Source organism: Meriones unguiculatus, chromosome 1 (genome assembly GCF_030254825.1).
Source record: "Meriones unguiculatus strain TT.TT164.6M chromosome 1, Bangor_MerUng_6.1, whole genome shotgun sequence".
NCBI lineage: Eukaryota > Metazoa > Chordata > Mammalia > Rodentia > Muridae > Meriones > Meriones unguiculatus.
Window position 1 is genome coordinate 191,089,987 of NC_083349.1, and position 26,352 is coordinate 191,116,338.

At 38.2% G+C, this 26,352-nt stretch overlaps 1 protein-coding gene across 3 annotated transcripts in view; it reads right to left on the bottom strand.

Annotated features, from left to right (window-relative positions):
• Scaper (S-phase cyclin A associated protein in the ER) overlaps positions 1–26,352 on the bottom strand; it is a 334,907-nt gene that overhangs the window by 303,335 nt on the left and 5,220 nt on the right. For all 3 annotated transcript variants that reach the window (XM_060374235.1, XM_060374232.1, XM_060374222.1), the window contains exons 2-5: positions 16,045–16,108; positions 12,716–12,833; positions 11,595–11,665; positions 8,528–8,722 (exon numbers count right to left, since the gene is read on the bottom strand). In XM_060374235.1, coding sequence (XP_060230218.1) covers positions 8,528–8,722; positions 11,595–11,665; positions 12,716–12,833; positions 16,045–16,050 — 390 coding nt within the window. In that variant the 5' untranslated portion in view covers positions 16,051–16,108. The remainder of the gene's footprint in view (positions 1–8,527; positions 8,723–11,594; positions 11,666–12,715; positions 12,834–16,044; positions 16,109–26,352) is intronic.

The following is a 26,352-nucleotide window of genomic DNA, read 5'->3' on the forward strand; positions in this document are numbered from 1 at the left end:
GTGGGGCAGCAGTGCCAAGGGCACGATGGTGTGCAGTGACCTGGAGCTCAAGCAGGTCCTGCCAACACACATGATGCTCAACTGTGCAATCACCCTGACTCTGGGTAACAACAAGATATGTGAAATGAAGACTGGTTCATTTTCTGTATTAAGTCTCCTCAAAAGACTTCCATGGTCCACGCTGTCAAAGGTAGCCAGGTTGATGTCCTTAGTCTCTGCTGTTGCTGGAAGCCATGTTAATATCTGGGGTCTGTGCTACCACCACCAGAGGCCATGATGATATCCTTGATCAGTGCTACCAATGGAAATATGCTGAAGTCCACAATCTATGCTGGCACTGTTATGGGCAAGGAGGCTTCTTTTGTAGTATTATGGGTGACTGCAGACTCATAACTGAGAATGAGACACAGAAAGCTTCTGTGACAATCCCTCCCCACTCCAAAAAAAAGAAGCAATGATCCAGATGTTTTTAAAAACTGTGATAAAGATGCTGAAGTGTAGCTCCTGGGTGGGAGAAGGGGGAAGGAGGCACGGAATGGGACAGGACAGTTTTCTTTAAGAGGATGTCCACTTAGGTTTGAACCATGCTCCAATGAGTATAGCTAGAGCAACATAAATTGGACTTGGTTTTCTGAGAAGGCATAGGTGCAAGGGTGGGAGGATAGACTTGGAAGGAATAGAAAGCAAGTGTGAGTAGGCTGCATTGTGGCTGGCTCTTTGATCACCTTCTCCTGGCAGGTACAGTCTTACCAGGCCACAGAGGAAGATGATGCATCCAGCCTTGATGAGACCTGATAAGCTAGGGTCAGAGAGAAGGGGAGGAGGACCTCCCCTATCAGTGGACTAGGAAAAGGGCTAGGGGGAGAAGAGGGAGGGTGGATAGGACTGGGAGGAGATGAGGGAGGGGGATACAGAGGGGATACAAAGTGAATAAATTATAAGAAATAAATAAATTTTAAATAAATAAAATTTTTAAAGAGAACTATGCTGGGAGGAAGTAGCGTTTATTCCTACCTTTGTATGTACCTGATCTTTCTTACAGCTTTTACTATACTTTTTAACTTACTTCATATTAGTGCTTTGGCTATTATATGTAGTGCAAGACTGTTTGTTTTTTCTGGTCTCATCTATTTAGTGTTCTCTATACCTCTTAGATCTTGATAGGCATCTCTTAGATTAAGGACATTTTATTCTATGATTTTCTTAAAATATTCGCTGTGCCTTTGACCTGTGCTATTTGTCTTCTGTATCTATTATTGATAGGCTTGGGTAATGATAGTGTCCCAAAGTTCATGCATGTTCTGTTCCCGGATTCTTTGGGACTTAACATGGTCTTTGGTTACTCCAATTTTTCTTCTTTGTCTTTAGGATTTACTTTTCTCTCTTCCACTTAATACAATATGTTAATGAGGCTTTTCTCTGAATTTTTGGAATGAATTTCTGAGATTTTAATTTCATTTTTTGGTTTTTCTGATTGTCTATCTCTTTATTAAATGCCATTTTCTTATCTTGAATTGGTTCCATTATTGCATTCAGGAATGTATCAGGATGCAAAATTGACACATAAAAATCTGTAGTTTTTCCTATATACAAATGACAAGCATACTGAGAAAGAAATCAGGAAAATAACACCACTCAAAATAACAAAATGCATTGCAAAATAAAATTAACAAAGAAAATGGAAGACTTACATAATGAGAACTTCAGGCATTTATTTTAAAAATGAAGACAAAAAGAAGATGTAAAGACCTCCCATGCTCATAGACTGGTAGCATTAAAACTGTAAAAATGGCATCAAAATGGCATACCAAAAGCCTACTAACACAATCCCCATCAAAATTACAACACAATTAACAGACATTTTTTAAAAAAGAATATTACTCAGCAATGAAAAATAAGGAAATCATGAAATTTGCAGGTAAATGGTGGGATCTGGAAAGGATCATCCTGAGTGAGTTGTCCCAGAAGCAAAAAGACACACATGGTATATACTCACTCATATAGACATACAACATAGGACAAACCCACTAAAACCTGTGCATCTAAAGAAACTAAGCAAGAGAGAGGACCCTAACTAAAATGTCCAATCCCCATCTGGAAAAGCAAAGAGGATGGACATCAGAAGAAGAAGAAAACAGGAAACAACCTAGGAACCTACCACAGAGGGCCTCTGAAAGCCTCTGCCCTGCAGACTGTCAAAGCAGATGCTGAGCCTGATGGGCAACTGTTGGGCAGAGTGAATGGAATTTTAGGTAAGAACTGGGAAATAGTAAGAGCTGGAGAGGACAGGGTCTCCACAAGGAGAGCAACAGAACAAGAAAATTTGAACACAGGGAACTTCCCAGAGACTCATACTCCAACCAGGGACTATTCATGGAGATAACCCAGAACCCCTGCACAGATGTAGCCCAGGGCAGTTCAGAGTCCAATTGGGTTACATAGTAATGTGAAGAGGGACTGCTTCTGACATAATCTGATTGGCCTGCTCTTTGATCACCTCCCTCTGGGGGGGAGCAGCCTTACCAGGCCATAGTAGAGGACAATGCAGCCACTTTTGATGTGAACTGACAGACTAAGATCAGAAAGGAGAGGAGAACCTCCCCTATTAGTGGACTTGGGGAGTGGCATGCAAGCAGAGGGAGGAGGGAGGGTGCGATTGGGAGGGGAGGAGGGAGGGGCTTACGGGGGGATGCAGAATGAATAAAGTGTAATTGATGAAAAATTAAAAAAAAAAGTAAATTTCACGTGGAAACAGAAATAACTCAAGAAAGCCAAAATACTCATAACAATAAAAAGCTACTCAAGGTATCACCACCCCATCTTTTCAGTTTAACTTCAGAGCTGTAGCAGCAGTGCATAAATGTAAGCCCACATTCTTAGACTGCCTGATTTTCTTTAATAAAGAGGCCAAGGATACACACTGGAAAAAAGAAAGCATTTCAACAAATTGTATTTGTCAAGCTGGGAAGCTCTATGTAGAAGAATCAAATAGATCCTGTTCTTTCACCCTGCACAAAACTTAACCCCAAATGGATCAAAGACCTGAACACAAGACTTGATGCCCTAAATATGATAAGAGGAGAAAGTAGGGAATATGCCTGAACTGACAGGCACAGGAAAAGACTTCCTGAACAGGACTCTAGTAACACAGGCATTAAGATACAGACTTAATAAATAAGAACCCATAAAACTAAAGTTTTTCTTTTTTGTTGTTGCTGTTGTTGGTTGGTTGGTTGGTTGGTTGGTTGGTTGGTTGGTTGGTTTGGTTTTTCAAGACAGGGTTTCCTTGTGTAATGACCCTTGCTGTCCTAGAACTTCCTTTATAGATCCGGCTGGCCTCAAACTCACAGAGATCCGCCTGCATCTGCCTCCTGAGTGCTGAGGCACTCAGGCGTGAGGCACCATACCCAGCAAAACTGAATTTTTGCACAGCAAAAGGTGTCTTAGAGTTATTACTGCTGTAATAAAAATACTATGGTCGAAGCAAATTGGGGAAGACAAGGTCTATTTCACTCACAGTTCCATTTAACTGTTCATCAAAAAGTAGTAAGGGCAGAAACTCAATCAGGACAGGAACCTGGAGGCAGGAGCTGATGCAGAGACCATGGAAAAATAATGTTTACTGTCTTATCGTCTGTCCGTCCCCCCCACCCCGGGCTTACTCAGCCCGATTTCTTACAGAACCCAGGACCACCAGCCCATGGGTAGCCCCATACACAAAGGACTGGGACCTCCCACATCAATTACTAATTAAGAAAATGCCCTACTGGCTTTTCTACAGCCTGAATTTATGGAGGCCTTTTCTCAAATAAGGATCCCTTCTTTGTGATGACTCTAGCTTGTGTCAAGTTGACATAAAACTAGCCAGTACAAAAAAAAAAAAAAAAAACACGCCAACATTCAAGTGAAAAGGCAGACTGAGGGAAAAATCTTTACTAGCAAAACATCTGACCACGTGTTAGTATCTAAAATACTCAAAGAACTAAAAAGCAAGTAAGCGTCAAAAGACCAAACAAACCAATTAAAAGATGCGACATAGATCTAAACTGAGATGAAATATAAATGGCTGAAAATACTTTTTAATATTCAAAAATCCTTTGCTATCATGGAAATGCAAATTAAAACTACTTTGAGATTCCATCTTAACCCAGTCAGAATGACTAAGCCTTTTAAAAAGGAAAAAAATAATAAAAATAATGATGGCAAGTGCTAGTTAATACGTGAGGAAGAGGACATCTATTCACTGCGGGAGTGAGTGAGTAAGGCAAGCTGGCACAGCCATTATGAAAATCAGTGTGAAGGTTACTCAGAAAGCTAGAATAAATCCACCACACGATCCAGCTAGGCTTTTCTTGAGCATATATCCCAATATAGGGTATTTCTATACCCTACTACAGAAATAAATGGCCATGCATGTACATAGCTGTATTCACAATAACCTGAAAATGGAAATGGCCTACATGTTCATCAACAGATGAATGAACAATGCCAATGCGGTAGACTTTCAAAATGGAACATCATTCAGGTGTTAAGAAAAATGAATTCATGAAATTTGTGGGTAAATTAATGAGAACTGGAAACAATCCTCCTGAGTAACCCAGCCCAAAAAGACAAACATCACAAAGAATTGCACTCAAGGCTTCATACATGCTAGGAAACCACTACAGCATGAAAATATGTCTCCAGTTCTCTCTCTCTCTTTTTTTTTTTTGTGACAGGGTTTCTCTCTGTAGCCCTGGCTATCCTGGAACTCACTCTGTAGACCAAGCTGGCCTCACACTCAAAACAATCGGCCTGCCTCTAACTCCCCGAGTGCTGGGATTACAGGTACGTGCCACCATACCCAGCCTTTTTTTTCCACTTTTTATTTTGAGAGAGGGCTCACTAATATGTCTAGACTAGCCTTAAACTCACTCTGCAGTCCAGAAGGACTTAAACTTGTTATTCCCCTACATCAGCTTCTTGAGTACCTGGGATTACAGGCCTCTGGCAGCAAGTCTAGTTCAACACATTTTGAACTTTCCTTAACTTACTGAATTGAGAAATCTCAACTCATTGAAATATAAACATAAAATAATTCTTACTTTTTTCCATAACTACTCAGCTGAATCCTCAACTTGTTGAATATGATTACAAGAATGCCATTTTTTTCAGCACTAGTCAATTACCAGAACTGGATGGTGAGATAACTTTATTTTCTGAAGACACCACATGTCTTGGTTTCTCCAGCTTGGAGAAATCAAGCTGGAGCTGAGCTGGAAAAATCTCCCTCGTGGCTAGCTTTCATAGTGCTAGAAGGTATTATTCAGGCTGCTGGGGAAAAGAGGTATCAATGGTCTTACTTAGCTGTGAACCCCACAAACTACAAACCTAAGAGGCAGGACAATGCACCCACTTATGTAACAGTGATATAGGGTAACTAACTTCTCTCTGCTGAATCTGAGGTCCACACCACAGAAGGAAATTCATGCCTGATACTGTAAATACACTTAAACTCATGGTAGAAGAGGTCAAGGGTCCTACAGGGGACTTAATTCTGTTGCACCGCTAAACTGACATAGTGTATAACTCCTTTCTTAGTGTTTATGTATAAACATAAATATACAATTACTACTCTCGGCCTTAATTAGAGAAGGTTCTTTCTCCATAAACTGCAGTGAATACAAAGACTCAGAGCTGAACAACGTTCTGGAAGTAACTGACAGTTGGGTGCTCAGCCCTAAACAACACATTTACATCACCTTCTCCAAGGCTCAGAGAACACTAGGGAAGGGGACAGAAAGACTAAGAGCCAGAAGAAAGGAGAAGGGCCATGAGATGCCATCTTCTGGGTAATACACAACCATTGCAATCATGAAATCTCAACTGTGGATGAATGCCTTGAATCTGTACAAGAATGACTCCATCAACAACCAAGTATGCAGGAGGGACTCAAGAGGCCCTACTGCTGAACTATAGATGAACTCAAGGAAAGGGAGGGGTTACTACCTTCAGTTGTGTACCCACTGGTGACCCCCAAAGGTCCAAATGGGTAGACCCAATCCAACAATTACACAGATGTTCCTGGTTAAACTAAAAAGTCACAAAACAAATCTAAAAGTCATTAATCTGTGAAAAGAACAGGTATGGAGGGTGTACTGAGAGAAATGGGATGTTCATCACAATGTGTGGGAAGAGTGACTGGAATGTATGTATGAAATCAAAGAACTTAACTAATTAAAATCTTATTTAGTTATCCAACTAATACACAACTATAATTATACCTGTATGGGATAGAATAAGATCATTAAAAAACGGGTAACTAACATTTTTTAAAACTGGTTTTTAAATCATCAATTGACTCCCTTCTTCATTAGCACAAGTGGTGGGAAAGAGTATAACTGTTCTTACTGGCCCTCTCTTTCCTTCATCCTCCACAGCTCCCCTTCTCTCTTTTCTTTACAAACTTCTATGCTCTGCCCTAAGGGGCACCTACAGAAACAGCAACATTCTACTCACGCAGCCTGCCAGACACACTGATGGTCCACCACAGTCATCAGCCAGCCCTCTGTAGAAGCTTAACTGATGTCAGTTGCCAACAAAAGTGCTCCCAGGACAAGATGTGTTTAGGCTCTTCTCTCTGACTCAATTTGAAGTCAGTAGCCTCAACCTTGTGCAGACTGCATAGATAGTGGTTTCTGCACAGGTACCATATGTAATCTCCAGACCGTGTACGTTCACAGTAGATCCCTCTCCTCAAACCTGCCAGAATTTTTCATGCTTTCACTTAACCAAATGTTCAAGCATCCTTCAAGGGTCATGGGCTACTACAGCAAGTTTATTACACCATACACTCTCTAAAGCAGAGGTAATACTCTGTTAGCAAACCTGCCAAGCTACAACAAATTGATACCTAGTTCCCCACACTCCAAATTCAAGTGGGAAACATGGAAAGGAAGAAAATGTACTCTCAACATTCTTTAACTCATTCCAGAGACATCACAATCAAGGCAAACATCCATCCAGAGAAGATGGTATCATTCTCTCTGTGAGGTTAGACCTACAAATATCCCAACAAAATCCTCTTTGTTTTCACCTTAAACTTTACTGTGAACAAACAGGAGGGCTGGCCACCTACACACTTTTAAATTCACATCCTCACTTTTAGGCTCAAGCACTTACTTTTAGACTCACACACTCAGTGTCAGACTCACACACTCACCTTTGGACTCACACACTCACTTTTAGGCTCATCCATTCACTTTGTAGAAGAAGCTGCACCCAAAACCAAATACAGTAATTTTTTTTCTACCACAACATCCTGACTCATTATACTCAAGTGTTATGATTTTAAGTAAAAGTATTGTTCTTTGGGTAGCAAGATGAGTGACCAAATTAAGATGCTTGCTGTCTCCTAACCTGAGACTGATCCTCAGACCCACACAGTAAAAAGAGAAAATCAATTGCCACAAGTTGTCCTCTGACTTCCACATGTGTCATGGCACATACAAACACACTAAAATTAACTTTTAAAAATTAAATTATTTTTTAAAAAACTTAAAAGTTTTATATAGCTAATATTAGTTGTAACCACCACACTACATATTTGATTAATTCCAACTATTCATTTTAGAGCATGCTTCTAATGAACCATATTTTCAAGCTAGTATAACACTATCTTGGCTGTTTCCAATTAAAGAGGAAACAAACACTGTCTCAACCTGTAACTTTCCTTTGACTCATCATGTATTGCAAAAACTAAATAATGAGCCATGATCACCATCAAAACCACAGTTACTTTTAAAACATGAACTCAGTTATCTCTCTGATGATTCTGTGAAAATGTACCATTGATTTTAAGATTTTCCTAGGTAAGGATTAACATCGTATATAGCTTGTATCTCCTAAAAGGCTGTTTAGTGGTTTTCAGAGCAGACTATGCTACACAGCTGTTTAAAATTTTTACAAACACAAGGTGATCTACAATCAGAAAGCACACCTTATAAGAATATCCTAACCCCACTCTGGATTGTTTATAGTTAGCTATCAATCTCTTTTCTCTAACCAGAATGAATTAGAAGCACACTGATTATCTCAGCATAGTGCAATTCCCAACTATAAAATGAAACCAATGACTAAGAAAATCTCACTATAACTACTAACAGTAGCCAACGAAAATGCAAATAGGACTTTTAAAATCCTCTGGGAGTACCTGCATGTGTGTGTATGCATGCATGTATGTATTTTGATTCCTTCCCTAGGACTATGAGTTAAGACAGCTGTCTACTAAACCTTTCACAGACAAAGAGAAGTCATGTATTACATCAAATAAACAAAAAAAAAAATTTTAATTTAAAAAAGTAAAAAATCAAGAAAGCCTCAAGCATATGTCTATCTGAGAGTAAAGACTAAAAGACTAATTCTCATTACCCAGTAATGAAGTAAAAATTATACAATTAAAACTCAGAAAAGTGAAATAAACAAGTCAGGTGTTGGAAAACACTTGAAGCACCTCCCTGTAGATGAACAAACCCCAAAGCGCCCTTACCTTACATTCCACCACACTCTGATCTGACTCACAAGTCACATAGATTTCATCTACTGCCCGGCGAAGATTGTCAAAAAGAAATGCCCAGTAGCGAGCTCTTAGGTCAATTTTCCGTGGATGCCTTGCTTTTGTGGGACTTTTATCAAAATGTTTCTCTCCAGTTGTGGATGTTATTTTACATTCTACTGCAGTATTCTGATGAAATAAATGGACCAATAAAAAGGTAAGTATAAGGCTTCTACAAACTAATTTCTTTATAAAACAAACTTTCGACATAAATACGTAAGACATTCTTTTCAGCTTATATCACACTTGAGTTCACCAAATACATTTCTGTTCTGAACAAGAGGCAGGTTTTTCCAGTAAAAATTCCAGCATGGAAGGGAAGGAAGCCCCAGGGCCCCACCATTAGCTGAGGAGCTGATGGCTATCAAAGGGTACTGAGAAAGCAAGAGTCCATGTGCATGCATCCATGTGTCCACAAGCATATATGCCACAGTGCAAGTATGGAGGCAGAGGTCAACTGGCGGGAGTCAGTCTTCTTCATCACATGGGTTCCCAAGATCAAAGCCAAATTCCAAGCTTGTTAGCAAGCACTTTACCCATGAGTCATCTTGCCAAGCCAGCTGATCTCATGTTTTGGTGAGGATATTATTTATGGGATAACAAACCCATTCCTGTGATATTGGCATAAAACTCTCTGCCAGACTGAGCCAGCAAGAAGATTCTCACCCAGTTGGGTTCAAATCTTAGCTTTCTCATGAATGTCTATTGCTTTTAAATTACCCATTTTGTGGAAGTTTGTTTCAGGAGCACAAAATAGACCAAAGCAATGGTCAACAATGAAGTCTTTGCATCTCTGAAACTGACTTTATTTCACTTCTAAATGGGATAATCATCTGACTAGCACAGAGCTTGAGCTGAAGAGTTTTGTGGTTCTGCTGGCCTTAGAACCCGGAGGTACTCCTCTACTGTTTTGAGACAAACAAAGGCTGCTAATAACCTGTAATCCTCTGTGGTGTCACTTTTTGGTAAGTTTAAAGATTTTCTTTTACCCCAATGTTCAGAAGACTGTGAAATAGACCTAAGTGTAAATCTGCTTTTGTTTATACTGTTCAGCTCTTTATTCTAAAGCCTTTGAGAATTCTGCAAGTAAAAAATACTCTCAATGCATCACTTCTTTTCTCCTTTTGGAAGCCTGAGAAGACGTGTGCTAGAAATTCTCTCAGATTTTCTCTCTCATCTCCCATGTCTTCAGTCCTTTCCTAGTCTAAATCCTCCTCAGAGCACCTTCCAGCTCCTAAATTTTCCTGTCTCCTTTCAACATGCCATTTATTTATTAATTGCAGTTTTTCAGAATTTCACTGTCACGTGAATACATGTCTGAAGCTAATAGCTAACTTCTTTATTTCATAATTTATCAAATTTCCTGTATAGCTACTCTTCCCTTGAGGAACTTAAATGCATTTCTTGGAAGCTGTCTTTCGAGTAGTGTGTTTCACTTTCTGTTACCTAAGGAGTAAATTCGCATTTCTATAAAGTACTGACTATGTCTTACGACATTTCTTTCATATACTTTGATATTTTATTTGGCAAACTCAAAATTTTGAGTTTCATGCCTTTCATTTTCTTACTTTGCTCACCTTTAGATACCATCAATCTGATCCACTTTAGTTCTACTTCCTGGGGTCTTTTACTGGAGCCTACAGCTCTCTCCCTTAAGGAATATGACAGACTGAGTCTTCAATCAGAAGATTACCACGAAAGCAGTCTCCACTGACTTTAGACATCAGCGGTCATCAGCTACACCCCCAAAAGGGTATATCTTTTTCAGTGTAATAATGCACAGTACTGTACAGGCGTAAGTTTTCAAATCAGACCCTGGTTTTCTTTCCCACCATAAATGGCATCCAGCCTCTATCTCACTGGAAGTCATCTTCTAGATGCTTTGACCATTTAGTTTGTGTCCCCAACTCCACTTACTTCTGAATAGAATGTTTAATTTTCCTTCTACCTGTAGGTATTTACCTTATATTTAAAATATTCTTTATTCATATCTAAAAATATTATCATTGATGCATGTGTAAGATGGACTCTTTGTGAACTCACAACGATGGCATGATTTACACTGTTTTCTTCATATTAAGTTTTTGATTTATATAAATATATAATATCAAATTAAAATAAAAAATAAAGAAAAGGCTATAGAAAAACTATAATTATCCTGAACATTTTAAAAATAAGAGGTAGGGCTAGATTCTGTACAGCTTCAATGAATCTATTTGGAAACTTTTAGAGTTACTAAATTGTGACTTCTACAAACTGAAAGTATCATTTCTTAAAAAAAAAAAAATAACATCACATATCCCCCCACATACAAAATGCAAGTATTTGAGAGAAGTAAGGAGATAAACTGAAAGCTGGCCGTATGGGCTGAAACACTGTCTGGCTGTCACTTACTAGAATGCTATACAGTCTCTCTGAGCTTCTGTTTCTCTTCATACGGTGACTTCACGTTCTTGCTGACATTACTGAATGTTGCACACATGCATGTGGGTGTTTGCCCCATGTACACACAGGTAGAGGCCAAAGGTGCACAGGTGTCTTTCTGTACTACTATCTACCTTATTCAAAACTGCTCTTTTGGCCAGACAGGCTAGCTAGCCAGAGTGAGCGCCTACAAGCTGCCTGGATCTGCCTTTCGAAACTGGAGCTACAGGCACATAATGCCGTATCTGGCTTTTTCTTTTAATATGGATTTGAATATAGGTCCTCATGCTTGCACAGCCAATCGGTCATCTCCCCAGCCCATAACTTCATTTTGTTAAGCGAAGAAAATAAGGCCTATACCAAAGGGTTACTATGAGAACAACAAATTTTAAAGTACTTAGGACTAGCCATATAGAGATTAAAGAATCCACCTTTTTAAACTTAAAAATGTTATAGTGAATTTTTATGTAAACAAGATACGTAATACTCAAATCCTGAGATTTAAAAATTTGTATAATTGATAATATACTCAGGAAACTAATTAAAACAAATTAGTAAAAAATTGTATATGCTCTACCTGTTTAGTGGTTTTATGAGTGCCTTGAATTGTCCTCTTTGATTTTCCACCAGTTTGACATTTAGGTTTTCCTTCAAGGCATGAAAAGGAAATAAACACATAAATCAAAAGAGATAACATAACTAAACTATAGGTGATATATAACATACAACTAAACAATATAAGGCATTCAGGCATTCCTAGTATATAATTTCCACCCAGAAACTATAGAACAGTACAATGTCATTCCTTGTCAATGAAGATGAACTGGTGGTGGGTTTTTGAGGTTTTTGTTTTGTTTTTTAAAATCTATGTTCTCAAGTCCAAGAGACTGTTTTACTCAATGGCTTTCTTGGAGAGGAATCTTCAGCTCTGGGTTTTGTTTTTTAACCATGACTTTAAACATAAGCATTTACTATGGAGTTATTACCCAAACCTGAGGTGCATTCTTAGTTATCTTGAAGCATCCTATTTTGTAAAGCTGTTCTAAAAAAAAAGAAAGAAAGAGAGAGAGAGAGAGAAAGAGAGAGAGAGAGAAAGAAAGAAAGAAAGAAAGAAAGAAAGAAAGAAAGAAAAGGATGTACAAAGGAAACAGGAAAACCAAGAATCTCCCAGTAGTAAAGTCTAAGACAATCTAAACATCAAAAAAGAGTCAGAGTATACCCAATTAAATAAGAAGTCATAAAACTACACAAATTTAAAAATACATACACTTTAAAATAAATGGGAAAAAGAAAAGCTATTCTTTATATTAGAAGAATACTGATAAATGCAGAAGAAATTATGAAGTTAGTAAATCATCATTTCAACTACCAGAGTAATAGCTAAATAACTTCATTATTTCTTAAAACAGTAAATGAAAAGAAAAACTTTTTAAACTATTTCTGTACAAAACAAATTTTATTTAATATGCCAGTTTGTTGCAGAATTCTAATTGTGAATATTCAGTTTAAATCTACCTATTCTCTAAAACTAAATAAGTGCTTATCCATTTTGCTTTGTTTCATTTTGTTCCGACAGGGCCTTGTTATACTGCCGAGGCTTTATAAGGCTGATCCTCTTGCCTCCAGTCTTCCACACAAGCACATTCACCTGTTCTCCCCATTTACCCTGAAGGAAAAGCTAACTTTGAGAATACATACCATCATCATCTTTGCTTTCTAGTGGGACACTCCAAGCTATCAGGTTTCTTGCTGTGCGACCCTCCTCAGCAACAATTCTTCTCACTTTGTCATGACTATTGGAGCGCTGGAAGGAAGCCTAGACATATTGAAACAAGAATATTTATGAGGCTATTAGGTATCAACCTCATTTAGCATATATTTGACAAGTTCATTATTCTCCATACTTATTCAAAATCAAATACTTAAAAAGTAATTTGAGAGGCTTGAGAGACGGCCAATAGATAAAATACTTGTTGTACAAGCATGATGAAATGAGTTCAGGTCTCCAAGATCCATGTAAAAACTGAGTGAGGATTATAACTGTAATCCTAGTATAGTAAGGGGAGAGGCTGATAACCAGTTTAGTCAAAATAGGAATTTCCAGGTCCAGTGAGAGACTCTGCCTCAAAATATAGGTGGGCCAAGCAGATGGCTCAGTGGCAAAGACTGTAGCCAACAAGTCTCAGGACCTGAGTACAATTCCCCAATACCCACATAGTAAAAGGGCAGAACCAACTTCCACAGTTGTCCTCTGACCTCCACACAAGTGCTGTGGCACTTGCATGCACATGGGTGCGCACACACACAAATAAATACATAATAAATTCAAAAATAAAAGAAGGAACTGCTTGGATGGTGGTTTAATGTGTTAAGTTCTTACTGATACCAACAAAAATAGCAAAAAAATTAAGACAGAGCATATCATATTTTTATGTTCCCTGAAAGAATCCAAGAAAGGAATTGTCAGTTTTATAGGGTAAAGAGAATAACATGCCAGCTAAATCTATAAATATGGTGGCCTCAATTTAGTTCACTACACGCCAGGTAAAAAGCTAGGCATGTCAACATACGCCAGAATCCCAGAACTGGAAGAAACAAGAAGATCCCAAGGGCTCCTGGCCAACAGGAACTCCGGGTTCAATGAGAAACACTATCTCAAAAACAAGGTGGAAAGCAAGAGTAAGATACCCAACGTTGACCTCTAACTCACACACACATGCGGATTCCAAGCATGCACCATAATAACAATGTGGAGAGAGAGAGGAAGATATCCAAAGTCAATTTCTGGCCTCCACATCATGCACATACAAACCAATCTGAAATTTGAAATGTGGTTCATCAGACATCAAGACTCTTTTCAGGTTAAAAACCCTAAAATTAAAACTTTAAACCACTTCCAAAACAGTCTGAAGCCTGAACAGCCACAGCAAGCAGCAGAACCGCCACTCTGCACCTACGCCAGTGCCACAGCTTCCACATCCACAGGTCTACTGGGTGGAGTGACAATCAAAATGCTCACAAAAGAAAGTTCAAAAGAGCAGGGTCTTGAGAGAATAGACATAGACCCTAGAGCTAAAATCTCTTGTTGGAGTTTTACCTTAAAGAAAAACAAAAAAAGTAAGAAAGAAAAGCAGGATTTTTTTAAAGAAAGAAAATATTTTTATACTTGTGTAAGAATCTGGTACAGAGAAATTTTGTTGTATAAGGGAAAGGCAAGCATCCCTGCTAAATCTATGAGTAACAAAAATAAAGTTTCAGTACATAAATGAATGAACTTACTACTAAAAATCATAAACTGCTGCAAAAATACCACCTATTTGAATACTTTGATCAGAGACTAATTCCTTATCTTCTCTCCAGAACTCTTAATCTTCTACTTAATGTCTATATTTATAGCCCTTTACTCTTCTGGCCTTACACTAAAAATCCCAGAGGCAGTTACCTAATTAAAGCTTTCACAGGAATCTGTTACACTGTGCTCACTAGATTCGCAAAATTCACAAATCTCTACTTAACTCTCATGCTTCTCAATGATGTAACACTGTAAAACTCCCTCTGTTTGACTGAACTTAATGCTATCATTTCAATTACCTAAAGCATAGTTTTAAATAAAAGGATCACTATTGACTCTAGGCCAAATGAACAAGTTTAAATAGATGTCTTACTTTCAGCTCTTTCAGCTAATTCCCTTATTCCCCTGTAGGAAATCTTACAGGTAGAGACATCAGGGCATAAAACTCACTATTCCTACGTCATATTCTGAGTCCTCATCAAGTGATAAGCTTCCAAGAACTAAAGCAGATGTCCTCGCTGTCCCAATACTGCAACACCACTAACTGAAGCTTCTGACTGAATGCTCCTTTCTCCTCCTTTCTCCTCTGAAGATCAGCATTATCAACTCAGTTCTTTTGTACTCAGTACAGACAGACAGAGAAAAAGACAGCAGCTTGAGACTTTGTACTTATCCTTTATTCTAATATTAAACATGTAAAAATATTACTCTTCATCTTGTATGTGCTTAGAACACTTTTCTCTTTATATTACAGATGCTTTCTGTAACATGCTGAATAGACTTCTTTCAGTAAAAACTCAAAATCTGATCATTTTTAACAATTCTTATAAACATGTCAATAACATACTGCTTTTAATCACTTTGGCATATGCACCAAGGCTTGAAATGCAATCAATGAGTCTCAGATATGTCATTACCTTACAGATGTCTATTTCAGCTGCATTCTTACTCAGGTTCAGATCACAACAAAATTTTTACTCAAAGTTAAAGTGTGCCACCTAGTGTTACATGGAGATTTTACACAGGCTTGTTCAAATACTTCATGTTTCAAATAAAAGCAACAAACATCAGCTTTGAGTTATATTCAAATCTTGCCCAACACACTGTAAGAAATCAAATACTGCACTCATTCACCACAGCCTACACACTTCTGAGATTTGCTCCTATTTACAAAGTCCCAAAGAAGGGACTTAGGCAAGACTGCATTCCCTCTTCCTAAGCCTTTCATTTGAGTGGTTTAAGGGATATAGAAGTGACTGAAAATACTGAGTTGTAAACGTGTGAGGGATGAGAACATGTTCCTTCTGTTTAGGCTCCCTACTCCAGTGCCCATCCTGGATCAGGGCAGTCCAGGAAGTTAGCTCTCCTGTTTTCCTACCCACACCCCACAGGTGTCAGATCAAGGCAGCAGCCGTGCTTGACGCAGCGACTAAGACTGCAGTCAAAATATGACAAATAGATGGCAGGAAATACGACATAAGACGCAAACAAGAAGCATGGGAAAACCTAAACTTGGTTTTTAAAACAGCTCGATCGTAATAGCTAGCAGGACAGCTCAGTGAGTAAAGGCCCTTGCTGCCAAGCCCAACGACCTGTTTGAGCCCCAGGAGCCATGTTGTGAAAGGAGAGAGTCAATTCCTGTAACCTCTCCTCCGATCTTCTTACGCACACACTATGGCACATGTGGACACAGAGAAGCAAACAAACAAATATAATAAAAAAAAGCTCTACTTACCATCATTCTTTAATTCTCTTCTGTGGCAAGATCTTTTACCAAATAATCCCATGGGTTATAATTCCTGCAATTAAAATATATGTATGTATATATATATACATATACATCCTTAGTTACAGCATTATCATAAATTATATGTAATCATCAAAAGATAAAATCTTACCAAGTCCCTCATAACATTAAATATTAAACAATGAATAAAACTATATTTTATTGTCTGTTAGTATGCATAGGATACAGTAAGCTTTAAATACTCCACACTGAATAGTGTCTTAGTACTTCAAAATAGAAAAACAAGATGGAAAAAAACAATGCTGATTACAGGACTATAATCCTAATCCAGATGCATCAAGCTTGTTTTTAGTATAACTCTTTAACAAAACACACATACATACATTTTATATGCTTGAAAAGTTTATTTTATTTAATGTGTGTAAGTGTTTGCCTGCATGTATATAATACATACAGAGCATATGTACCTGCAAAGGCCAGAAAAGGGCTTTTCTACCAGTGAACTGGAACCACAGGTGGCTACCCTCTGTGGGTAGTAGGAACCAAACCTGGTCCTGTGTAAGAGCAATAAGTGCTCTTAACCGCTGAGCCACTCTCTAGCCCCACAGTTCGTATCTTAACCCAATTTATAATGTTTAAAGGACAAGCTCATGAACATGTATCCCTATTGTGAGAAATCCACTCTTGCCTTCTCTATTCTATTTCATGTTCCCACTTATTTATTTATTTAATGTCTTTATAGCCTGATCACAGCCCCCTTCTTCCTCTCCTCCCAGTCCTACTCTCACGGTCTTCTCCCCTATATCCCCTCTCCCTTTTCTCAGAGAAGGGGAGGCCCCCAAGGAGTACCAACCTACCCTAGCACCTCAAGTCACAACAGGACTAAGTGCATCCTCTCCCTGGGGCCTGACAAGGCAGCTCAGCTAGGGAAAGGGATACAAAGCAAGCAGCAGAGTTGGTGACAGCCCCTACTCCCATTGTTAGGGGACCCACATAATGTTCATTCACTTGACTCATTAATGAGAATCAACTTAAAACAGAAAATCATGTGTAACCTCTCCTTAAGAATTTCAATAAAACAGAGGCTGGAGAGATGGTTCAATGTTTATGGGAACTTGTTGCTCTTGCAGAAGACCCAGGCTACAGTAGATACACAATAAAAACCAAAACAAAAGCTTATCATTATTTAAAAAACATAAAATCATAAAGGAAAATATCAAGAAAGAAACTGAACATGAAAGAACTATTAAGTTAGAACGTAATTACAGTAGTAAGAGCTTTTTACCATTAACTGTGAATGGATCACACTCGCCAATTAAAACATAAGAGTGGCTAAGTCAACTTTCAATCATGCTCAAACAGCACACTGCCTATAAGAAACTGTGGTTTTCAAGAAGAAAATGGGCTGAAAACGGAAGGACTGAAAAAAATATTCCATGTAAATGCTATCCTAAAGAAATCAGAGTTATTTTACCAGTCAAGACAGATTTTTGTCACACAAAATTACCACACACAAAAGACATAATATATAAATAAAAATCAATTAATCAAGAAAATATAGTAATTATACAAATATCTCAAGCACTCAGGAGGTAAAGGCAGGAAGATCTCTGTGAGTTCGAGGCCAGCCTGGTCTACAGAGCGAGTCTCAGGACATCCAAAGCTACAGAAAGAAACTCTGTCAAAAAAAAAAAAAAAAGAAAAAAAATCATATATGTATATATAATATATATCACAAACTCAGAGTAACATTTTAAAAAATTACATTTACTTATTTCTTGGGGACATACAACAATTCTCTCCTTCTACCATGTGGATTTTAGGGATCAGCATCTTACCTACCTAGCCCTCTCACCCACCCAGTACCTCACTTTAAAGGATAGATCATCAGGGCATACAGCCATTAAGGAAAAAGTAAACATGAACAATAGTACAGATAAAATGAACCTGAAAAACATATTTAGAATATTTTACTCAACAACAGAGTACACACTATTTTTTTTTCTTTTTGAATACACACTATTTTTAAACACAAATGGAACACTGTCTAGATTATATGCTAAGTCACAAAACAAATGTTAATAAATTTAAGGTTTTAAGTGGTAATTTTTTTAATTTCTTTTATTTTATTTTTCTTTATTAATTACACTTTACTCACTTTGTATCCCCCCTGTGGTTCCCTCCTTCCTCCCGTCCCAATCCCTCCCTTCCTCCACCCTCTGCATGCATGCCCCTTCCCAAGTCCACTGATTGAAGAGGACTTCTTTTCCTTCCTTCTGATCCTAGTCAATTAGGTCGCATCAGGAGTGGCTGCCTTGTCTTCTTCTGTGGCCTGGTAATACTGCTTCCCCCTCAGGAGGAGGTAATTAAACACCAGGCCAATCAGTTCATGTCAGAGACAGTCCCTGTTCCTATTACAATAGAACCCACTTGGATACTGAACTACCATGGGCTACATCTGTGCAGGGGTCTTAGGTTATCTCCATGCATAGTCCTTGGTTAGAATAGCAGTCTCAGGAAGGACCCCTGTGCTCAGATTTTTTGGTTCTGTTGCTCTCCTTATGAAGTTCCTGTCCTCTCCAGATCTTACTGTTTCCCACTTCTTTCATAAGATTCCCTGCACTCTGCCCAAAGGTTGGCCATAAGTCTCAGTATCTACATTGATAGTCTGCAAGGCAGAGCTTTTCAGAGGTCCTCTGTGTCAGGCTCCTGACTTGTTCCCTTTTTTCTCCTTCTTTTGATGTCCAGCCTCTTTGCCTTTCTGGATAGGAATTGAGCATTTTAGCAAGAGTCCTCCCTCTTGATTAGTTTCTTTAGGTGTACAGATTTTAGCAGGTTTATCCTATATTATATGTCTATATGAGTGAGTATATACCGTGTGCATCTTTCTGATTCTGGGATAGCTCACTCAGTATGATCTTTTCCAGATCCCACCATTTACCTGAAAATTTCATGATTTCCTTGTTTTTTATTGCTGAGTAATATTCCATTATGTAGATATACCACAATTTGTGCATCCATTCCTCCACTGAGGGGCATCTGGGCTGTTTCCAGCTTCTGGCTATTACAAATAAGGCTGCTACAAACATGGTTGAGCAAATGTCCTTATTGTGTACTTGAGAATCTTTTGGATATATGCCTAGGAGTGGTATAGCTGGATCTTGAGGAAGCACTATTCCTAGTTGTCTGAGAAAGCACCAGATTGCTTTCCAGAAAGATTGTACAAGTTTACATTCCCACCAGCAGTGGAGGAGGGTTCCCCTTTCTCCACAACCTCTCCAGCATGTGTTGTCTCTTGAGTTTTTGATCTTAGCTATTCTGATGGGTGTAAGGTGAAATCCTAGGGTCGTTTTGATTTTCATTTTCCTGATGGCTAATGACGTTGAGCATTTCTTTAAGTGTTTCTCTGCCATTCAATATTCCTCTGCAGAGAATTCTCTGTTTAGCTCTGTACCCCATTTTTTTATTGGATTACTTGATTTTTTCCGGTTTAACTTCTTTAGTTCCTTATATATACTGGATATTAGCCCTCTGTCAGATATAGGGTTGGTGAAGATCTTTTCCCAATCTGTAGGTTATCATTTTGTTCTGAGGACAGTATCCTTTGCTTTACAGAAGATTTTCAGTTTCATGAGGTCCCATTTATTGATTGTTGCTCTTAGAGCTGTGCTGTTGGTGTTCTGTTCAGGAAGCTGTCTCCTATGGCAATGAGTTCAAGGGTATTCCCCACTTTTTTTCTAAGCGGTTTAGTGTGTCTGGTTTTATGTTGAGGTCTTTGATCCACTTGGACTTTAGTTTTGTGCAGGGTGATAAGTATGGATCTATTTGCATTTTTCTACATGTAGACTTCCAGTTAGACCAGCACCATTTGTTGAAGATGCTGTCTTTTTTCCATTCAATGGATTTGGCATCTTTGTCAAAGATCAGGTGTCCATAAGTATGTGGATTTATGTCAGGGTCTTCTATTCGATTCTATTGATCCACCAGTCTGTTTCTATGCCAGTACCATGCAGTTTTTAGTATTGTTGCTCTATAGTACAGCTTGAGATCAGGGATGGAGATACCTCCTGAAGATCTTTTACTGTAGAGCACTGTTTTAGCAATTCTGGGTTTCTTGTTGTTCCATATGAAGGTGAGAATTTTTCTTTTAAGATCTGTAAAGAATTGTGTTGGTAATTTGATGGGAATTGCATTGAATCTGTAGATTGCTTTTGGTAAGATGGCCATTTTTACTATGTTAATCCTGCCAAGCCATGAGCATGAGAGATCTTTCCATCTTCTGATATCTTCTTTTAATTCTTTCTTCAGAGACTGGAAATTTTTTCCATACAAGTCTTTGACTTGCTTGGTTAGGTTCACACCAAGGTACTTTATGTCCTTTGTGGCTATTGTGAAGGGTGTTGTTTCCCTAATTTCTTTCTTGGCCCTTTTGTCCTTTGTATACAGGAAGGCTACTGATTTTTCTTTTTTTGAGTTAATTTTGTATCCAGCCACTTTGCTGAAGGTGTTAATCAGCTGTAGGAGTTCCCTGGTAGAGTTCTTGGGGTCACTCAGGTATACTATCATATCATCTGCAAATAGTGATACTTTGACTTCTTCCTTTCCAATTTGTATCCCTTTGATCTCCTTCAATTGTCTTATTGCTCTAGGTAGGACTTCAAGAACAATGTTGAAAAGATATGGAGAGAATGGACAGCCTTGCCTTGTCCCTGATTTCAGTGGGAATGATTTAAGTTTCTCTCCATTGAGTTTGATCTTGGCTACAGGCTTGCTATATATCGCCTTTACTATGTTCAGGTATGTGCCCTGTATCCCTGATCTCTCCAAGACTTTAAACATGAATGGATGTTGGATTTTGTCAAATGCCTTTTCAGCATCTAAGGAGATGATCATGTGGTTTTTCTCCTTCAGTTTGTTTATGTGGTGGATCACATTGATGGATTTCGTATATTGAACCACCCCTGCATGCCTGGGATGAAGCCTACTTGGTCGTAGTGGATGATGTCTTTGATGTGTTCTTGGATTCGGTTTGCAAGTATTTTGTTGATTATTTTTGCATCAATGTTCATGAGGAAGATTGGCCTGAAATTCTCTTTCATTCTTGAGTCTTTGTGAGGTTTAGGTACCAAGGTGACTGTGGCTTCATAGAATGAGTTTGGTAGTGTTCCTTCTGTTTTTATCTTGTGGAATAGTTTGAAGAGTATTTGTGTTAGCTCTTCTTTGAATGTCTGGTAGAACTCGACGCTGAAACTATCTGGCCCTGAACATCTATGCCCCAAATGCAAGGGCACCCACATATGTAAAAGAAACTAATAAAACTTAAACCACACATAGACCCCACACACATTAATAGTGGGAGACTTCAACACCCCACTCTCAACAAAGGACAGGTCAACAAAACAGAAGTTAAACAAAGAAACAATAACTCTGACAGAGGTCATGAATCAAATGGACCTCACAGACATCTACAGAACCTTTCACCCAAACTCAAAAGAATTTACCTTCTTCTCAGCACCTCATGGAACCTTCTCCAAAATAGACCATAGAGTTGGTCACAAAGCAAGCCTAAACAGATACAAGAAGATTGAAATAATCCTTTGTATCCTATCTGATCACCATGGACTAAAACTGGACCTCAATGACAAAAATAGCAAAAGGCCTATACACACATGAAAACTGAACAACTTGCTTCTAAATGACAGCTGGGTCAGAGAAGAAATAAAGAAAGAAATTAAAGACTTCCTAGAATTCAATGAAAATGAAGGCACAACATACCCAAACTTATGGGACACAATGAAAGCAGTGCTAAGAGGAAAGTTCATAGCACTAAGTGCCTTCAAAAAGAAATTCGAAACATCTCATGCAAGCAACTTAATGGCTCACTTAAAAGCCCTAGAAAAAAAAAAAGAAGCAAACACACCGAAGAGGAATAGATGGCTGGGAATAATCTAACTCAGGGCTGAAATCAATAAATTAGAAACAAATAAAACAATTCAAAGAATCAATGAAACCAAGAGCTGGTTCTTTGAGAAAATCAACAAGATAGACAAACCCTTAGCCAAACTAACTAAAAGGCAGAGAGAAACTATCCAAATCAACAAAATCAGAAACAAAAAGGGGGACATAACCACAGACACTGAAGAAATCCAAACAATAATTAGGTCTTACTTCCAAAGTCTATATGCCACAAAATTTGAAAATCTAAATGAAATGGACAATTTTCTTGACCAATTCTACATGCCAAAGCTGAATCAAGACCAGATAAACCAATTAAATACTCCTACATCCCCTAAGGAAATATAAGCTGTCATCAAAAGTCTACCATGCAAGTGGTAATAATTTTTTCTGACACAGATGGTTTGAAACTATTACAGGAATCAATGATGAGATGAAAAATTTTAAATTCATAAATATGTGGAAACTGAGCAATGTATTTCCCAACAACATATTCCCCAATAACCTACAGGTTAAAGAAATCAAAGCAGAAATAATAAAATCCCAAGGGATAAACTAAAATGAATACAAACAACAAGGCACAGATGTTGGAACAGTCCAATGGAGCCATGTGAGAATTTCTGAGTGCTTGTGAGAAAACTCTAGAAAGACAAGAGTCTTGTGACCATGGTTTCTTCAAAAGCAAATTATTCTTCAGTTGTGCTTTCATGCCTCTCCAGGTGTAGCACATCGAAGAGAGTTTACTTCAGATTATTCATTACCCCTGGCTATTATTTCTTTATATGCCTCTACAGAAAAACATGTTTTTGCCTTGTGCAACTTTCCCTCCACGCTCAGCTTGCTCACACTTTACTCATGTGACTCTTCTTAACCCCCAGAATATAAACTGTCTGATGCTCTGAATGAAGTCGGCTATTACAGGAGGCTTTAGTCCCTCTCACTTTTCGGCTCCATTCTCCTAGGTCCCACCGTCTCTAGAGTAGTAAACACATATGAACATGTCAAAAGCATTTCTAAAAGGAGATTTTAAAACAATGAATGCCTAATTAAGAAAAAGAAATAACAAATTAACTATACAACCTAAAGGTTTAGAAAAAGATCAAAACTCAAAGACAAGAAACTAAAAATCAAAATAGAACTTAGTGAAAAAATAAAAAGTCCAGAAAACAGGTAAGATCAATGATTCTAAAAGCTAGTGTTTCAAAAGAAAGAGGAAAAATGTCTGATTAGACTAAGAAACCTGGCAAAAAGCTAGAAACAAGAACTGAAGCAGGAGTAATGGAGGAAAGTTGCTTACTGACTTCCTGGTTGCTTTCCTTTTTTTTCCCCAGGGTTTCTCTGTGTAGCCTTGCCTGTCCTGGACTCACTCTGTAGACCTGCCTCTGCCTGCTGAAGCGCCATCATGCCAACTTCAGTCTGCTTTCTTATGCTACCTAGGACTACCTGCTGGGGGTGGCACCACCTTCCGGTGGGCTGGGAGCTCTCTCATCGACCATTAATTAATCAAGAAAATGGCCCACAGGCAACCTGCCGCAGGGATTTTCTCATTTCAGTTGCCTCTAACCCAGTGGTTCAGCCATCCTAATGTTGACCCTTTAATACAGTTTGTCAGGTTGTGATGACTCCCAACCATAAAATCATCTTCACTGCTACTTCGTAACTGTAATTTTGCTACTGTTAGGAATCATAATGCAAATATTTTTGGAAATAGTTTGCCAAAGGAGCCAGACCCACAACTTGAGAACCACTGTTGTTGCCAGATATGTCTAGGTTTGTGTCAAGCTGAGAAAAAAAATACAACCAGAACAGATTCTATATATAAATTCTCAAGATTCTGCCAAAACCCAGCTAGATATAATTAAATTAATTAGGAAAAGTTTCTGGGGTCTGGAGCAGCGACTCCCCATGTAGGAGCAATGTACTGCTCTTGTAGAGGGCCCAGTTTTCAGTGCTAGAATATGCACATGATGCTCACAGTTCTCATTCACTCCAGTTCTGGTGGATCTAACACTCTCTTCTGGCCTCTGCAGGCACACACACGGTGCACATACATCCAAGCAGGCAAACACTTATATACATGAAACAAAAATAAATATCGTTTATAGTTTCAGGATACAAAATGTATATAGCCACAGATGACCTTGAGCTTTCAGACCTATCACCACTACCCAAAGGCTAGGATACAGGCATGTACCAGCAAGACTTGGGGTTTCATAGGTAAAACTGACAAATATTTTAGATCCAAACTAATAAAGAAAAAGAGAGAGAGAACAAATAAAACAAAAATGACATTACAACAGATTCCACAGTAAATATAAAAGATCACTGGGCACTACTATAAACAGCCTTGAAAGCCTAGAAGGGTGAATACATTAATCATAAGAATACATAAGAATCATAAAACATTAATAGTAAGAAAACCTGAACAGAGCAATAATGAGTGAAAAAGCCCAGGACCTGAGGTTTTACTGCTGAATTTTATCCAGCTTTAAAGATGCTGGAAGAGAACCTTTTCAACCTTGGTCTATGCCAAAACTAAACATACAGGGAGGAAGGGAAAGATAAAGGAAGGAGATTATAAGCCAATAAAGCTGATGAATGTAGATGCAAGACCTCTTAGGACTACCGAACCCAAGCAACACATCCTGAAAATTATACAGGATCGAATGGTATTTATCCCAAAGATGTCACAAGAAAAAGAAGCCATTTCCATCATTATTTGGAACGTAAATTTGTGCAGCCTTTATGGAAAACAGTACAGAGATTCCTTAAAGTTTTTTTAAATACTATATGATTCAATAATCATCACTTCTGATAAATATCCAAATGAAATGAAATAATAATATCAAAGATACATCTGCATTAAACGTTCTTTTCAGCATTAATCACAAACTCCAAGATAATCAACCTCCGTGACTGCCAATAAATGATTACATAAAGAAAATGTGCTGTTTGTCTAAGGGTATGGAATAGTACTCAATATTACGCTAAGAAGAAAGGGCAGGCATGTAGGTGTGACTACTGTGCTGCTGAAACTGCTCTCGTAGAGTGGGTACATTTTTAAATGAGTTACACCTCAGTATGTACATACGTATGTAGGTATTTGGTTTTTCGAGACAGGGTTTCTCTGTGTAGTCTTGGCTGTCCTGGACTGGCTTTGGAGACAAGACTGGCCTTGAACTCACAGAGATCCACCTGCCTCTTCCTCCCCAAGTGCTGGAATTACAGGCATGTGCCACTATGCCAGGCTATCCCTCAATATTTTTAAAGGGCACAATACTTAGAAAAAGTAATGGCTAACTCTATCACAATTTTATCAGGAGAACTAGAGGAGATAAACATATCCTGAAATAAACTCATACAGCAGAGAAGAGTATATACTGTGGGACCGACCTCCAATTTATCTATTAACTAGAATCATAATTATGTAATTTCAGATATGTTACTGTTCCCTTGGGACGTTCTTTCCCCTAATATAAAATAACATCTACTTTACAAAGTTAAATGGAAGTGTGCTAGAGTGAAAATTCACACCAGATGATATAAAGATGCCCAAATAATTTCTGAAATATTACAGAAAATCGGGCACATGATAAAATGTTGCCCTCTTTCTCCCAAATCTCTCACATTTCAAGGCCCTGAGCATCAGTATCAGTATCTGAAAGACCTCTCCCCTACTAGAGTCACCTAGAGCAAAAAGACTCTGCCAGAAAGGAAGAATGCAGCACTGAAAAACTCACTGGTTAAGCAGAAATACCTCCTTTCAGTCACTGCAGAACCAGTCTATGAAGCTGTGAACTCTACAAGCCTTCCCAATAAAGAGAATTTTAGAGTACACACACTTTGCAAGCAGATACAAAATCCTATGGCCTTATAAACTAAACTGTAAGGAAAGAGAGAACAATGTGGTACCTACTGGAAGACAGAGCTGATGTCCACAGGAAACAGTGAGAAGAATGTGATCTTTGAAGTCAGACTCACATATACCCCAAGACTGCCATGTACAAATTATACAATCTTTAGGAAAGTGATCTAATTGCTTTTAACACAGTGCATAGTTCACAGTTAGACAATGAAAGTAAAAACATCTACCCTATAGAGTTATTTTCAAAGCAAAAAAAATTTGTGTGAAGAACCTGACAGCACAGAACCACCCACTCATTGTACCTGGTAATGGTACAATATAGAGATTATGAGTGACTGTTCAGCAATAGTTTCCTGATATTCTGAACTATAGCTACACTACAATTACAAACACCAAAGACTATAATTATTAAATTTTTTAAAAATACTTTCAAATTACAGAATAAGAATAATGGCTCCAAACAGAATCATAATCTC